Consider the following 18,359-nt stretch of genomic DNA (forward strand, 5'->3'; position numbering starts at 1 on the left):
TACTTCATTATTTACTGGATACCATTAACTGAGATTGTTGATTTGATAAAGTCCTCTCCCCCAAGTATTTGAATTATTCAAATTTATGATGCATGATGGTTGTTTCATACTGAAATCAGACAGCAATTGGTTCTTATCTTTCATCTCTCACTTTAGCTAATTTTTACATGAGGCCACTTAGCACTCAATATAGCCACATTCAAATCAGTCACTTTGGCTGTACTATGTAGATCATAGGTGGCCAACAGCAGGCCCACGTGCGGAATGCGGCCTGTAACATGATTTTGCGCGGCCCGTGTCAGGATAAAAACTATATTAAATTATATGTATTATCAATTTAGCTATTAGTTTCGACCGCAGATTTTCTGATAAGCGGTGCACCGAAATCCTCTCTCTCACAAACTCCAAATTTTAAGTAGATTTGGGATATGTATAGAATTAGCAGCTTTAGCTGTGTGAAAGTGTCTTGAGTGGAAAAGTAGTTTTTTGGTAGCTGTAGACACTGTGGCTGAAATGTGTTTGTGCAAGGAAAAGCTGGAAGTGTAGGTCAGTCGAAAAAAAGAAATCTGATCATGTCAGATATTTTTCTTATCCCCAAAAATAAAATGATGGAAGCAATTTGTATTCTCAACACAGAATCAAAATTGCTTTAAAAGATTACTCAATTTATAAAATCTAATGCTTCTCTGAGCGGGTTGTAGTAGTGGGAGTGGTAGATTTCTATGCGCTCCAGAGTAACACATCATTGAAAGTCACTTTCTCTGCTCTGGTTACAGTGATCAGTTTCTATGCATCATATATACATTTCTATGTACTTCAGATTAAAAATCAAATAAAAAGGGTATTCACAGAGAGATTTCTTAATTAACAATTGCCATCAATCAAATCAAACTTGAACAAGATGTTTAATGAAATGTCAAACATGTGGTTCATTGTTGCAATGTGCTGTATAACTTCTCTTATAGACTAATAAGTTAATGTACAGTTCTTTTTATATGCTGCCATAGCTGATTTAAGATGAGATTTTGGGTTTTTTTTTTTTTTTTTTTTTTTTTGCACTTGGCAGGGCTTGTACATTATGCATGTTTCTTTAAATATATGCACACAATTGTTGATTTCTATGTATGGCATTTTTGTGAGTTGCCAATTTACTTTTGTGTTTTTCTTTTGTGGTGTAAAATGCCAGTCCTGATTTATATGCCTGTTTTTTCTCTGCATCCTTGACATGTCCTTTTTGATGGATTTTACCAGATTGACCCATCTACCAAATGTAATAAATGCTGCAAGTACAGAAGATTTTGTACATTCCTAGTTCATGTAAGAGATTGCTTAGTATCATGGATATTTTCTGTAGTGGTCTAAAGGAAATTTGTTAGTTGCACTGTTTTAAAATTTTGCTATTTTATCTGCAAATGTAAGATAAAGAAACAGCACCTTTATATTAGTCTTGTTTTTATATGATCTGGAATATGTGATGGTCTATTTAAGATGCTACTAATAGTGCTGAGATTTTTTTTTTTTTTTTTTTTTTTTTTTTTGAGAATGTTCTTAGGATATGTTATCTCTGTTTTGTTATCATCACTGGATATTGCAATGGTCCTTTTCTTTAAGAGTTTCATGATGCCCCGTTTTGCACTGGGTGGTGCAACGTGGCATGTAGATATCATCTGGTATCGAGCCTTTTATCCTGTAGACCTTCAAATGAAAGAGCAATATGATTTTCTAAGATGAGAGAACATCTAGGAAGGAAAAGGATTGGTCTTTATTATACTTTTAATGTGAACTGGAAGTTCTTTAAACTGTTGAGGAATTCCATAAAACTTGTTGAGGGTTTCCTCAGAGCCTGACCAAATGATGAAGATGTCTAAAGCCACAGTCTTGGTTTGATGGCTGTTTGTTCAGTCTCCATGTACATATTTGCCAAGTGCAGTGAAATAGATGCACCCACAGCTAAGTTTTCCATCTGTTCATAACAGAGGTCTTGAAACTTGAAGAAAGTGTTTTCTAGATAGTATCAGATGGAAAAATATCTTCTAAGAGAGGCATCTGCGAGTCATTTTCAGCCTGAAGATATCAACTACCTATGCAATTTTAAAGTGGATATTCTTCAGTGCACTAGAGAAGAGGATGTAAAAGCTGCAGGATAAGCACTACAAGTTACAGAATATTTAGTGTATCAATGAAACAGTTAAAAACGCATTTTATATTTACTATGCTCACGTGTAAAGAGATAAGAGGAAAATTTCCCATAGGACTGAATAAATAAAATGAATGTGTGCCACACAGTGGCAAGCATGGAATGTTTGAATTTCTGCAAACTAAAGGTCATTTTAGTTTGCAGAAAGAAAAAAAAAATACATGGCAGTGTTTTTGATAGTTTTTTTTTTCTTTTGATGTTATAAAGTTGTTTTTTTTCCCACACACCATGAGAGACCTGACAGTTTTTCAGCTAGATGGGATATCTTTTGCATTGTGTAAATGCTTTTCAACAAACATTGTGGATATTCATTTCATGGTAGAGTACAAAAGGGCCAACATTATAGTTAAGTCATGGCCTTTAACCCATCACAGGGTTATTTAACAGAAACTGTATACATGAAAGTGACTTTGTTAATAAAGTTAAGACAAAATTAGACTCTTCAGCTATAGTCAATACAGAAGTGTTAGAATGAACATAAAGACCGAGATACAAGATGGATGAATGTCAAGGTTATGCATAGAGCTTATAACTAACGTTTATCCTGCAAAAAAAGTTTTACACTCCACTGTCATTCACAACAGTTGGTACTGATCTATCTCAACATTTTTCATGAATATTTATATTTAATATAATATATTAGCAATGAAAATCTTGCATATTGTGAGTAGTTAAGCCATGAACCCTTCCATTCAGGTCACCTTGCTGGCCAATAAAATTCATGTATACTTTTTTTCTGTAAGTATAACCTTAATAAACTTTGGAATGGCTTTTGCTCCAATGACCACATCAGTGGAATTCAATTTACAGCTTGATAGCAAAGTAAAGAATTATTCCTCATTCACCCAGATAAAAATTTAATATGAAAGCTTAAACTTATTTACTGAAACATTTTTCACTGCAATGCAAAAATGAAATTGAGAAATCTTTACCCCATCCTCGTCAAATATAAGAACGGTCTTTTTTTGAATGAAAACAGTAAAAGCAAATCATTAAATGAAGTGAATGAATTACTGATATTTAGAATATAGCATGCGCAGATAATCAAGCTGACTCTTATGCTTCTGATGGATAAGATGAACATGATTTGCATTTTGTTTTCAGATATCATCTCACTTACTATATGTTACATATAATAAATTTCCTTTTCCAGGTGGCAGTCTAAAATACTAAATCAGCAGCATAAGTTGACAATATTGCAATATATACATATATAAATATGTTTATTTATTATTGTACTTACTCTGCTATATGGAATGGACCCTGTTAAAAAACACAAAAACAAAATTTAGAACAGAAATAAGTGATGTAAAGTATGAAAGTAACATAAACAGTAACTATCTTTAAATTTCAAAGAAATTATATTCTTGTTCAGTCCTTTATCCAAGTGTAAGTTTTTCCTACTTATATATAGTATATCCTACTTATACATGGAAGCCAATGACTTTGCATTAATTGCTTAGTAACCCATAATGCAAAGCATGCATTCTTTTGGATGTATATAATACCATTCAATATGAAAAGGGTCACTACCCAGACTGGTTTCAACTTTTGGTCTCACCAGTGGGAGCCAAGCATACTTCCTTTCAGATATCTAGCATGATACACATCTGAAAGGAAGTGTGCTTTGCATGTATACAAGTAACCTAGTCATCAAATATTTCATCTGCAAACTTTGTTTGCTTACACTCGGATAAAGGATTAAACCAGAATATAATTTCCTGGAAAGTTTAAGTTGTAATGAAGTGATAAAATTTTCTACAAGTAATTATCCTTAAGTAAAAATTACTTAAGCTTAAATTATACATATTTGGTCATAAAATACTTTAAAATGAGACTTTTTATGGTTATGAGACCATCGGTACTTTATTAATATAATCCTGCTTACTAGCTTCGCTAGCGACTGTCTAGCTTTGTCAAGGCTGAACGGTACACACAAAAAAATATGAGAAAATACAGAAATGTTGCTAACTGTTAGGCAGTTAAGTTTGAAACTATGCATAACAATGCGTGCATGTGTTGAAAAGCTTCAGTCAGTATCATGGATACATGTTGCATGCACACATGTTACATGATTTTTCGCGTATTGTAGTTCCGTTAAACTGGGTGAGTTGATTAAGTTTTTCCATATATCTTTCAGTATGGCACCCTGATTTCTGTTGAGGTTGTTACCCATTCTTAATACCACTGCTGCTTCCTTGAAAATTCTGTAACCGTAATCATCATCCAAATACGGCATAGAGCTATTTTCCCAGTCAATTGCATGGTTGGAAGTTGCAAAGTGATGTGCTAAGCTGGAGGAGACTGTCCTGTTGTGATTGACATCCCCAACATGCTCCTTCTGTCTGATTTCCAGGCTTCTTGAAGTTTGCCCAATATATGAAAGGCCGCACGTACACGGAATTCTATAAACACCTGGATATTTGAAAAATGATACACCATCTTTAGGAGATCTTAATACCTGTTTGATGGTAGTGGTAGGCTTAAATACCACCCTGATGTTGTGAGATTTTAACATTCTCGCTAATCTTGAAGAGACTGAATATACATAAGGGATGACTACTGTTGAAGCGTACTGGATAACTGTTTATTATTGTTGGAGGTTGTCTTTATAAAGGAACTTGTTGATGGTGTTTGTAGGAAAACCATTCTGCGATAGTGTTATAGCAATTTGAGAAAGTTCTATCTGTACCTCTTCTTCGTCTGAAATAAACTTTTTGGCTCTGTTCCGTAACATGTGAATGATGCTATGTTTTTGTGGTCTATGATGGTTGGAAGAATAATGTAAATAATGTCCAGTATCTGTAGGTTTTCTGTATATGGAAAGTTTAAAATTATTCTCCTGCCTTTTCACCAGTATGTCTAGGAAGGGGAGTTGTCTTTTTTTCAACTTCTAGAGTAAATTTAATCTTGTTGTGAAGAGAGTTTATTCTCTCTAAAAACACCTGTAGGTTTTTCCATGTTTTTGTTCCAGATGATGAAAATATCAACGTATCTTCACCATATCGATGGTTTAGGTGTATTTTTTGTAGAAATTTCATTTTCCAACTTTTCAATGAATAGGTTTGCACAAGGTGGTGACAGTGGGCTACCCTTTGCTAGGCCTTCCAATTGTTGGTAAACAGTGTTGTTTACTTTGAAGAAATTTGATTTAAGGCAGTGACTGAACAACTGTGTAATGTCTGTAGGGAAGAGATCTTTAATAATGCTAATGACCTCCTCCACTGGGACATTCATAAATAAAGATACTACATCCATTCTGGCCATTATGTCCATTTGTGATGTCTTGACGTACTTCAGTTTCTCAACAAATTGTTGAGAGTTCTTAATATAGGACTCTGTCTAATTTTTCCTTTTAGTAAGTTGGCAAGATGTTTAGCCAATAGCGCTATGTAGGGGAAGATCTGCCATCTACAATCAGATACAGTGGAACACTATCCTTATGCACTTATCATCATCGATATGGTGGAGATACGTTGATGATATTTTCATCATTTGGAATGAAAACAGGGAAAACCTACAGGTGTTTTTAGAGAGAATAAATTCTCTTCACAACAAGATTAAATTTACTCTAGAAGTTGAAAAAAAGACAACTCCCCTTCCTAGACATACTGGTGAAAAGGCAGGAGAATAATTTTAAACTTTCCATATACAGAAAACCTACAGATACGTTATTTACATTATTCTTCCAACCATCATAGACCACAAAAACATAGCATCATTCACATGTTACGGAACAGAGCCAAAATGTTTATTTCAGATGAAAAAGAGGTACAGACAGAACTTTCTCAAATTGCTATAACACTATCGCAGAATGGTTTTCTATAAACATCATCAACAAGTTCCTTTATAAAGACAACCTCCAACAATAAGGAACAGTCACCCTGTATGCTTCAACAGCAGTCATTCCTTATGTATATTCAGTCTCTTCAAGATTAGCGAGAATGTTAAAATCTCACAACATCAGAGTGGTATTTAAGCCTACCACTACCATCAGACAAGTATTAAGATCTCCTAAAGATGATGTACCATTTTTCAAATATCCAGGTGTTTATAGAATTCCATGTACGTACAGCCTTTCATATATTGGGCAAACTTCAAGAAGCCTGGAAATCAGACAGAAGGAGCATGTTGGGGATGTCAATCGCAACAGGACAGCCTCCTCCAGCTTAGCACATCACTTTGCAACCTCCAACCATGCAATTGACTTTGGAAAATAGCTCTATGCCGTATTTGGATGATGATTATGGTTACAGAATTTTCAAGGAAGCGGCAGTGGTATTAAGAATGGGTAACAACCTCAACAGAAATCAGGGTGCCATACTGAAAGATATATGGAAAAACTTAATCAACTCACTCAGTTTAACAGAACTACAATACGCGAAAAATCATGTAACACATGTGCATACAACACGTATCCATGATACTGACTGAAGCTTCTCAACACATGTGTGCATTGTCAAGCATAGTTTCAAACTTAACTGCCTAACAGTTAGCAACGTTTCTGTATTCTCTCATATTTTTTTGCGTGTACCATTCAGCCTTGGCAAAGTTAGACAGTCGCTAGCAAAACTAATAGGCAGGATTATATTAATAAAGTACCAATGGTCTCATAACCACAAAAAGTCTAATTTTTAATTACTTAAGCTTATCAACCTTATGGAGGTTATCTTTACACACATACACACTTAAAAAAGATATTCATCTCTGTGAAAATTTATTAGCCTCAAATTAAACCACACATAAATGATTACACTCATGTTCTGTTTAATTTTCTTAATTCACGATTTGAGTTACTGCAGATAAAAGTTTTTTCACTTGGTTATACTATAAATTAAAGATGTGCCAAGAAATTATATTCTTGGTTTCATCCTTTATCCAAGTGTAAGCAAACAAAGTTTGCTTCTGAAATCACTTCGCCATTGGGCTACAATAGAGGCTAAATGACTTACTATTATTATGGGTATCTCCATGGAGTCAGTAGACTCATCGCAGGAGATGCAAACTATCAAAAACAATGTCTATCATATCTCGTCTTGAATTCATTTGCAGACGAAGAACTCACAACTGAGTCAGGCAATTTCCGCTCATTCACCACCAGATGAAAAACCTCATTCTCACACCCTTGTTAACCACACTTTTCCTTAATTTCCATGAATGACCTCTTGTTCTTCCATCACTATCGTCATCATCGTCTGGTGACATTCTCTAGTAAGAGGGTTGCAGCAGATGAGCAGCTGTTCTCCATTTCTCTGTTTATCGCCTTCATCATTCTTAAACCAGTCCATTCCACGATATCATTGAACCACCCTCTAGTTGGTCTTCCACGTCTTCTCTTCCCCTCAACTTTCCCTTGTAATATAGTTCTTGTCGGTGTCCTGAAGAACCTCTAAGAAGATGTCCTGCAAATCTGGTCTTTCTTTGCATAATATTCTTGAGCAGTGTTCTTTCCATCCCAACTCTTCTTAAAACTTCTTGATTTGATATTCTCTCTATATAGCTAATCTTTTCCATCTTTCTATAACACCATATTTCCAATGCATTAATTCTTTCAATATCTCTCTTTCTGAATGTCCATGACTCACTTCCATAACTTGCAATACTCCAAACTGTTGCTTTAACTATTCCAATTCTAACACCTATTTTAATTTTCTTGTTTATTAACATTCTCTTCATTTCCATAAATGCCGATTCAGCTTTGTCTATTCTATTTCTACTTTCAAACTCTGAAGTTCCTTTCTCTGAGATCCAGCTACCTAAATACTGAAATCTATCCACGTCTTCTAAAATCTTTCCTTCACATCTTATCTTTACATTATCTCGTATTGATACAAAATTAATAACAGAAAAAAACTCATGTACAAAGATTGTTTAATAGTATAATTTTTGCCTGTATGTCACAGGCATCTTCAGTACATTAAGCTCAAATTAATAACTGACAATTCCAAAAAGTGCAAACCTAAGTAGCTGGTGTAAGATAACTAAAAAGGTCAATAAATTTCCTAAAAAAAAAAAAAAAATAATACAATAAAATGTTAGGAAAGATTAGCTGATTTGTAAAGTACTATCTCCCATAAAGGGGATAGACGTAAGCCGTTGGATCTGTTTAACTTAGGAGAATGAAGTAGAGTTTCACATGTTTCTTTATAAAAGGTGGTCTATGAGAAACTGACTTTTGTGAAGAACTCTTGTCTTTCTCCAATGAACTCTGTGTCTAGTGAAGATGGCATGTTCTGCAAGTCCAGACTTTTCAGGTTTAAAGTATTCAATATAAGATTGGTGTTCTTCTAGCTGAATAGAGGCAGATCTTCCAGTTTGTCCGAAATAAGATAATCCACAAGAGCACGGAATCTGGTACACACCTGGATGATTAAGATGTCACTTGTCCTTAGGAGAAGTGAGAAAGGTGGAGATTTTTCTAAATGGTCGAAAGGCAACAAAAATATTCAGTGGTTTTAAAACTTTTGCTATACGTTCACTGATGCCTTGTTTATAAGGGATAGTAATGCGATAGTAATGTGCGTTATTTCTTCTGCGTTTGAAGAGGTAAGACATATTAAAACTACTCAAAGTTCTTTTAATGAAGCAATTCTTATAACCATTAGATAGAAAGGAAGAAGTTATATATTGTAGTTCTTTCTATAAAAGATCGTCTGAAGAACAAAAGCAGTGGGCCCGATGAACCAGTGTTTTAATAGTTCCTGCCTTTTGACTGGGATGGTGATGAGATTCCGCATGGATTTAATGGCCTGTATGAGTCTTCTTTCTATAAACTGAGAAATGTAAGTTACTATCTGGTTGGAGAAGAATTAGAAGATCTAAAAAGGCTAACTGCTTATTTGATTCTACTTCTAGGGTAAACTTGATCCTAGGATGAAATGTTTATTCATCCTAGGATCAAGGATGAATCCTAGGATGAATAAACCTAGGATTCATCCTAGGTTTATTCATCCTAGGATGAATAAACATTCGGATGAACTTCGGATGAACTTGTTGAAGTTCATCCGAAGAGCCATTCCATACAGCAAAAATGTCATTGACATATCTGAACCAATGAGTAAGTCTGGGAGAAATGTTGTCAAAGATACATTGTTCAAAATGTTCCATAAAGAAATTGGAGATAGCAGGAGAAAGAGGATTACCCATTGCTGTTCCTTCAATTTGTTGATACAACTTATTTTTAAAGGAAAAATAACCAGAATTTATTACAAAATCAAATATGTTTACAATGTCTGAAGGAAATTCTTGTTGTAGTAATTCAATGCTTTCCAAAAGAGGCACATTTGTAAATAAAGAAACAACATCTAAACTGATCATGATATCAGAAAAGTCCAAATGAAGATCCGAAATTTTATTTTTGAAATCAAAAGAATTTTTATAAAAGTATCAGTTCTTCTAGTTGAAGAGGAGAGTAAATTTGATAAAATTTTTGAGAATTTGTAAGTGGGGCAACCTATACAATCTACAACTGGTGTTAACGGAATGCCTGGTTTATGGACTTTTGGAAGACCATACAATCTAGGTGGACGACCGAAGAAGGTTTTAAGTTTTTTCTTTTGATCTTCATTCCATGTAGATACATTATCTATAAGAGAATTAAGTCTCTTCAATTGACTCCGGGTAGGATCCGATGTAAGAGGCCTATAAGTTGAACAGTCGCGAAGTAAAAGAGATATTTTTCTCTCAAATTCCTTCCTATCTTGAATCACTACAGCATTCCCCTTATCTGCTTTCGTAATAATTAAATTATTGTTATTCTTCAGTGATTTCAATGCTTTAAACTCAGAATAAGAAAGATTAGGTTAAGGAGGCTTGGCATGAAAAAGAATTTGTGCACATTCAAAACTTAATCTGTTGGCTGTTTTTTGGGATAAGGATCGAATACCCCGTCTATGTTATGAAAAAAATCCATAAGCGGCACCTTATTCGGCGTAACAGCGAAATCATGTCCTTTTGATAAAACAAAACATTCGCAGTCTGTTAGCGGATGTCTGGAAACATTTATAACTATATCCCATATCGTTTCTTAGCCGAATAAGAAACTGAAAGAGTTTCATGCCGAATATAGTAGAAACTATATAAAGTTTGGCGATTCCAAGCATAAGCAAATACCTGGATACTGCAGCAACTGACCCTTAAGGTAGTGCAAGCTGAGGCAACTCATGTCTAAGGTGGAGCAAGCTCCGATCACTATTCTTGATATTTACCCATAATGTGAACTTCGCTCCTAGGAGCTGTATATACAGCTCCTAGGAGCTAAGTTCACATTATGGGTAAATATACAGCTGTAATACAGCTCCTAGGAGCTAAGTTCACATTATTGGTAAATATCAAGAATAGTGATCGGAGCTTGCTCCACCTTAGACATGAGTTGCCTCAGCTTGCACTACTCTAAGGGTCAGTTGCTGCAGTATCCAGGTATTTGCTTACGCTTGGAATCGCCGAACTTTATATAGTTTCTACTATATTCGGCATGAAACTCTTTCAGTTTCTTATTCAGCTAAGAAACGATATGGGATGTAATATCCCTTAACTTAAACAAGTCATATGTTGCCGAATAGAAGCTTTTGGCTCTTCATATATCTAATCATTTATAACTACTTTATATCAATAGTATTATTACTGGATCTAGGTATGCTGACCAGCGATTCAAATTTGCATTTTAGCTTGTCACAAGAATCATTAAAGACCTTTAGGTAAGAACTCGAAGATATGCACATTACAGTATTGAAAGTTTCAACCGTTAAAACAGATTCCAGAGCGTTTTTTATATCCATAATTTCTCTATTTAAGAGGGCAAGAGATTTTTTAGCTTCCACATCTTAATCATCCAGGTGTCTACCAGATTCTATGCTCTTGTGGATTATCTTATTTCGGACAAACTGGAAGATCTTCCTCTATTCGGCTAGAAGAACACCAATCTTATATTGAATACTTTAAACCTGAAAGTCTGGACTTGCAGAACATGCCATCTTCACTAGACACAGAGTTCATTGGAGAAAGACAAGAGTTCTTCACAAAAGTCAGTTTTTCATACAACACCTTTAAAAGAAACATGTGAAACTCTACTTCATTCTCCTAAGTTAAACAGATCCGACAGCTTACATCTATTCCCTTTATGGGAGATAGTACTTTACAAATCAGCTAATCTTTCCTAACTTTTTATTGTATTAGTTTTTTTATTTTTATTTTTAGGAAATTTATTGACCTTTTTAGTTATTTTACACTAGCTACTTAGGTGGCGCTTTTTTGGAATTGTCAGTTATTGTTTAATTTGAGCTTAATGTACTGAAGATGCCACACACAGGCGAAAATTAGACTATTAAATAATCTTTGTACATGAGTTTTTTCCGTTATTAATTTTGTATCGATATGTCTACTCATGGTATACCTCTTTTAAAATTTATTATCTCCTATTTTTCTCCCATTATCATTATCTTGGTCTTCTTTGTGTTAATCCTTAGTCCGTATTCTTTACAAGAGTTTTCAATTCTTTGAACAATTTGTTGCAATCCATTTTCACTTTCTGCCATCATCACTACATCATCCGCATATCATAAGTTATTAATGATTCTTCCATTTATTTTTATTCCTTCTTCTACATTCACAAACACCTCTCTAAGCATCTGTTCGCTATAAAGGTTAAATAATAATGGTGATAACTTGCATCCTTGTCTAACTCCTCTCTACTGGAAATTCTCCTGTTTCCTCTCCATTTACACATACTGACGCTGTTTGCGACCAATATAATCTCTTTAAAATTTCCAAACTGTTCCTCATTCATTTCTTTTTCTATTTTATTCTTAATTCTCTCTAAAATTATTTGTGCAAGAATTTTTGCTGTGTGAGTTATAAGACTTATCGTTCTAAAATTGTTACAGTCTAAAACTCCCATCTTTTTTGGAATGGAGATAAAAATTGATCTTCTAAACTCCTCTGGTAATTCTTGTCCCTCATAAATTCCGTTAATAATTTGCCATAATACTTCCATACCTTTTTCACCTATATTCCTTAGTTCCTAACCTAACCTTAGTTCTATCTGTATACCATCACTATCACACAGCTGAAACATTTCCCCTGCATCAATCATATAAAAACCTTTTAGTAATTTAAATGTTTCTATCAATCCCCCTCATCCCTATCTATCAACCAAGCTCTGCAATCCACAAGCTCTCAATCTATCAGTGTAGGTAGCATTTTATACGCCACTTACCTACTTAGTCACTCTCCTCTGAACCCTCTCCACAATTTCCTCATCTCCAAGGAATCCAGGTGACCAGACTCGAGTACAATAATCCAAATGTGGAAGTATCAACGCCTTATAAAGGGGAATAATAACCTCTTTATCTCTGGTTGTTAGTGTGTTCCTCAATAACCAAGTAATCCTATGTGCAATCTTGGACATCTTAGCAATGTGTACCCTGAACTTCATCTCCCTATCCACCAACACCCCCAAGTCCTTAACCTCAATCTCTTGAAGTACTGTTCCATCAATTTGTACTCAGTTGGTAATCTTTTAATCCCAAAATGCATAACTTTACATTTTTCCACATTGAACTGACATTCATTACCTTTTGCCCATTTTGCCAGCTTATTTAAATCATCCTGCAAACTCTCAACATCAGCTTGATTTTTTATTGCACTATCCAACTTTGCATTGTCAGCAAATAACTAAATATCTCCCTTTAAGCCATTTCCTATATCATTTATGTACAAATTAAACAATAATGGCCCAAGCACAGAGCCCTGAGGCACACCACTGGTCACTTGCCTCATCCTGGACTCTGCTCCTCCATACACCACTTTCTGGTATCTCTCCCTGAGCCATTCTCTTATCCATATCACTAGTTTAGGTGATATGGATATGACTTCACAGCAATTGCCTTACTATCCCATAATGCAATGCACATATCCTTACAAACATGTATAATGTTATGCATTATGGGAAGGGCCACTACCCAGAACAGTTTTGACCTTTATCGAGGTCAAATGTTTTATCTGAATCTGAATAAATAAGATAATTCAGATAAAACATCTTGACATCAACGTGTCATGTCGATGTCATAATCATAATCCAGTTCTACTTAAATTCTGATGCACAGAACAAGTAGGGATCAGTTCTGAACCATGGAGACGTCCACCAAATTTTCCATTGACCTTTTCAACCCAAATTCCAGACCTCTGTTCATACTGGAATAATGTTACCTGGAACTGGAATATGTAGTTAAAATCCAAAACAAGCAGTAAAACAGAGTATGATTGAATGGGGACAGGCTTTCAGAGGCAAAAACAAGTAGAAGACATTTTAAAATAAGAATAGCACTTCAACTGCATTCTTCAATAGATAATTCACTAAATTCCATGAAGAAAGGACTATCATTAAAATTTGCATTAATGACAAAGACATGTCAACAACTCAAGACATCTTTGACTCCTTTCAAAAACACTACAAAAATCAGTTTGAAGACATTAGTACTGTGGGAAATTATAACTCCTAGAACATTAACGGCTTTCCTGTTCATATCCAAGATAGGCTTGACAGACCCATTACAGCATCTGAAGTTATATATAGCCTATAAGGAATCTAGACAAGAAAATCCCCAGGACCATGGTCTACAGATTGAACTTTACCACAAAGCCTGGAATTCTATTCTTCCCATTCTAGTTACACTGTTTAATTTTTTTCTCCTGTCAGGACAAATACCAAGTGAATTTGTAGCAAGGCATACCATACTCAATTCCAAAACCAAATAGAGATCACATCTTAATCACCAGCTGGAGATGTATTTCTCTATCTAATACCGACTACAAAGATATTTTTCCACATTATCAATAACAGGCTCAAAGTAGGAATGAGATACATAATTTAGAGAACACGGGTGTATGGGATTCCAGGAGATCAAGTAGTAGAATTTAATCTGTTTGTGCTATGTGGTCTTCTGCTTAGTTAATACAAAAAAACAGGGAATCTCAGTGCTATCAGTAGACCTTACTCAAGTATTTGATAATGTCCAGCATTCCTTTCTTTTATATATCCTCCAGCAAATTGGTGTGGGTGAAAAGCTGCTATCCATTATTAAAGGAGCTTGTACCAATTCAACTACCTGCCTCCAAGTTAATGGGGTTCTTATCAGAATTCAAACAGGAGTCAAGCAAAGTTACCCTCGCAGTCCATTGCTCTTTGCATTGGTTCTTGAACCTTTATTACAGGAAGTCAACAATACACGTGCTGTGCAAGGAATAACAGTTCCTTCAGCTATAAAGGAAAATAAGTTATTAGCATATGCCGATGATGTAGTGGGCACTTTGAAGGATAATGATTCTATATACATCTTTTTTGATATTTTGGAAAAATTCAGCGAGATCGGTGGATTAACTGCTAACACAGACAAGACAAGACAAAATTAAAAGTTTTGGAAAGTGGGATCTTGGAGAGCATTCCTTTTGGACTAACCCTAAGAGAGAACCTCTCATTATACTGTATTTTTCGATAAATAATGTGCACCTAATGTATAACATGCACCCCCAACATTTTCATCACTATTTTTGATGTATAGATAATGCGCATGTGCCAACTAGCAGTAGAGTTAGGAAGTACAGACAGAGGAATTCTTTAAAAGCACGTACGTTGCTAGTAGCAGTGGTCGATTATTCCGTACATCCTGTTTTAAAATATTTCATAAAGTAAATCATTATTTGTTTATATTTTGTTATTAGATCTGGATTACCCATGGAAGACAGAAGTACTTCTTGGAGAAAATCCTACACAGCACAGTTCAAGATGAATGGTTCGAACAGTCCTGAAATCTTTACGTACAAGGAAATGTGCTAGGAAGTTTAGAAGGTGCTTGTGGCCAACTATAGAAAAAAAAACTGTTTGATTGGGTTGTTAGTGAAAGAGCTAAAGGTATGAGAATATCTACTGTCCGTGTGTTGCAGGAATTTAAAAGAATTGCACAAAACGATAATATAAAGGATTTCAAGGTCTACCCATCTTGAGTTTTTGGATTTATGAAGAGAAACAATTGAAGTGTGCACTCCTCCACTGGTGTTGGACAAAATTTGCCATGCGACTGGGAAGTGAAAGTAGCTATTCGTTTGTTTCTGAGAGAAAACTTGCGTGAGGTTGGTGTTTGTCACTTTGGAGATATGGATGAGATTCCCGTAAGTTTTGACATGCCTAGTTCTAGGATTGTGAATCTGAAGGGAGCAAAAGAGATTTCAGTTGCTACAACAGGGCACGAAAGGTCTAACTTTACTTTTGTTCTCTGTGTAACTGTAGATGATTCCAAACTGCCACCGATGGTGATTTTCAAATGAAAGACTGTTCCAAAAGGTTGTGATTCTAAAGATATTATTATTAATGTTAATGATAAAGGTTGGATAAATTCCAAGGTTATGTAATTTTGATTGGAGAATGTGTGACGAAAGAGAAAAATGGCATTTTTCAACCCAAAATCTTTGTTAGTGTTGGGTTCGTGTAGGGCACACATAACAGCAGAAGTTAAAACAACTGTAAGTATTCCAAATTGGCCATCATTCCAGGTGGTTTAACAAAAAAACTCCAACCTCTTGATCTTGCAGTAAATAAACCATTCAAAGACAATTTGTGGGCTAAGTAGGATGATGAATGGCATCCATGAATATAACAAAACAGGGCAGATGGAAAGAACGTCATATAAAGATATAGTTACGTGGATTGTAGCAAGTTAGGATGCTGTAAGTAAGGCTGCTTCATAATCATTGTCACCAATGATTATGAAGCTGAAGAAATACCAAACGAAATTTCTAATGCAATTGATTCTTTCAATATTGAATCTGATGAATTTTTTGGATTTGAATAGTATAATGTTCAATAAATATTAAGCAATACTTCTACCTTGGTTTTGTTATTACATTTGATTTACCTCTCATACCTTCCAAATGTATACCGCACATGTTCATTTTTAACAAATTTAGACTTTTTTTGTATAGATAACATGTGTTATCTATCGAAAAATACGGTACTTGGAATTCCCTTCTCCACTTACCCAACATTACCAGTTCAAAACCTATATACAAGAACATTGAAAGACTGGAAAATTGTACCGCTTTCCTTTTTTTTTCTAAAGCCATAGCAATTTTAAAAACCGTAATCTTCCTTGCTTAGTTGTACATAATAAATATTACAGACGTCACAAAAGCTGAAGAAAAACAATTATATAGTAAGCCTGTGTAATTTTTTTTGGTCCAGCTGATAGATACCAAGAAGTTAGAAAGGAATTTCTTCAAAAGAGAATAGAGGAATTGGGCTTCCAGTCTTAAAATTCTGCTATTTAAGCAATACAGCTTCAAAAATCCATAAAATATTGCACACCAATCATACATGTGCAGACCTGTAGTACTATCTAGGTTTTCTCCCATTTTGAGTAAATGATTAATAAGTTGCAAAAGCTGAGCTTGTTCCTGAATACTATAACAATCTGTACTTAAATCTAAGACTGCTACAACACTCTGGCATTGACATACTTTCCATTAAAAAAAAAAAGTGAAATTTGGTATAGAGAAATCTTTAATCACTTTTGATGAAAACTTCCACAGTTGGGTACTGAACAACACTTTGTTTCATAACTTATTGAAGTTCCAAGGATACCCTAACAGGAGGAGAATTGCATATGACCACCTTCCAGTCGATACTCAAATAGAGGTACTTTAACATTGGAGATCCAATTTGTGACATCTGTTACTGATTGGAAATAGTAGAACATGCATTCTACAGCTGCCCTCTTGCCCTGCATATTTGGAATAGCTTATATAATGTGTTGGGCATTCCATTACTTACAACAAAGGGGATGTTTAAGGGTCAAAGCTATATAACTGAGAGGAGACCTCCACATAGCCTTTAAAGGAACGCAGAGAACCGACCAGAGCTTATGACCTAATGTCCAATCCTCACCTTCTCGTGGTGCAGCTTGTTGGGTATATACCTGGATACTGAACAAATGAGGATGGGCTGGCAATTTGGGATTTAACCAACCAAATTGTATTCTTATTGGCTTAAACCAAAATACAAAATGATGGTAAAACATGACAAAATTTCATGCCGGATGGGACGTCACCCGGTTAAACAAGGCCCTTGTTGTTTTCGCCAGGGAACCAGGGCGAACAGCGAAAAGTCAGCTACTGGAACAAATCTGAAAACACACCCCAACTCAACATCAGAGTTAAAGATCAGTACTATTAACATAAGAAGCCTGAATGGCAAAGAAATGGAGCTAGCTGAGGAATTAGATAAGTATTAGACTGACATAATAGGGGTGATTGAAACAAAAAACACAAAAACTGGCGGGATCTTTCTGAACAATAATTACAAAATGTTATATTCAGGAAATGACAAGGAAAAGAAGGAGTAGCCATAGTATTCAACACAAAATACAAGGCTAATCTTCTTGAATGGCAGGCAGTGTCAAGTAGAGTGATTTGGGCAAATATCAGAATGGGGAACTGGAAAATGAGACTTCTTTGTGTCCCACAGAAAGTTCTACTAAGGTAGAAGTGGAGGAATTTTTTTGAGGTTCTAGAGAAAGCAACTGACACAATGAAAAAGGAAAAGTTGGCCCTTGTTGGGGATCTAAATAGCAGAGTAGGAAATGATTGTCAGACATACTAAAATATTTTGGGAAAATTTGGAGAAAAGAGCAAATCTAATAATAATGGCAAATACCTGTTGGATTTCTGCTCAGGACATGGACTGGTTATTAATAACACCATGTTCCAACATAAAAATGTGCACAAATTCACATGGAGAGAAGAGGCAAGGAATAAGAAAAATCTCATTGACTATGTTATTGTTGATAGTGATGTTTTCTCCCTTGTGCAGAACACCAGAGTGTACAGAGGATATGAAATTGGAAGTGATCACTATTTAGTCTTGAGCAGGATAAAATTGAATTTCATATTGAAAAGAATAACATGTAAGAAAGGTTTAAAGCAAATAGAAGTTGAGCAGCTCTCAGATGTGAACTGTAGACTAAAATACACAAAGATTATTGAAGAAAAAATAAAAGAGTTTGAAAACAAAAACCAAACCTTGGAGATTCAGTGGCAAGCCTAGAAGAAAACACTGATTGATTCAGCAGAGACATGTGGTGAGGTTGTCTGCAAGGATAGAAAAATCACAACT

At 35.0% G+C, this 18,359-nt stretch overlaps 1 protein-coding gene across 6 annotated transcripts in view; it reads right to left on the reverse strand.

Annotated features, from left to right (window-relative positions):
• LOC150108619 (catenin delta-2-like) overlaps positions 1-18,359 on the reverse strand; it is a 593,872-nt gene that overhangs the window by 99,444 nt on the left and 476,069 nt on the right. For all 6 annotated transcript variants that reach the window (XM_090390888.1, XM_090390887.1, XM_090390891.1 and 3 more), the window contains one exon: positions 3,441-3,460. In XM_090390888.1, the coding sequence (XP_090247014.1) occupies positions 3,441-3,460 (20 nt within the window). The remainder of the gene's footprint in view (positions 1-3,440; positions 3,461-18,359) is intronic.

Source organism: Typopeltis vanoorti, chromosome 3 (genome assembly GCF_054136105.1).
Source record: "Typopeltis vanoorti isolate ZY-2024b chromosome 3, IOZ_Tvanoo_1.0, whole genome shotgun sequence".
Classification (NCBI taxonomy): Eukaryota; Metazoa; Arthropoda; class Arachnida; order Uropygi; family Thelyphonidae; genus Typopeltis; species Typopeltis vanoorti.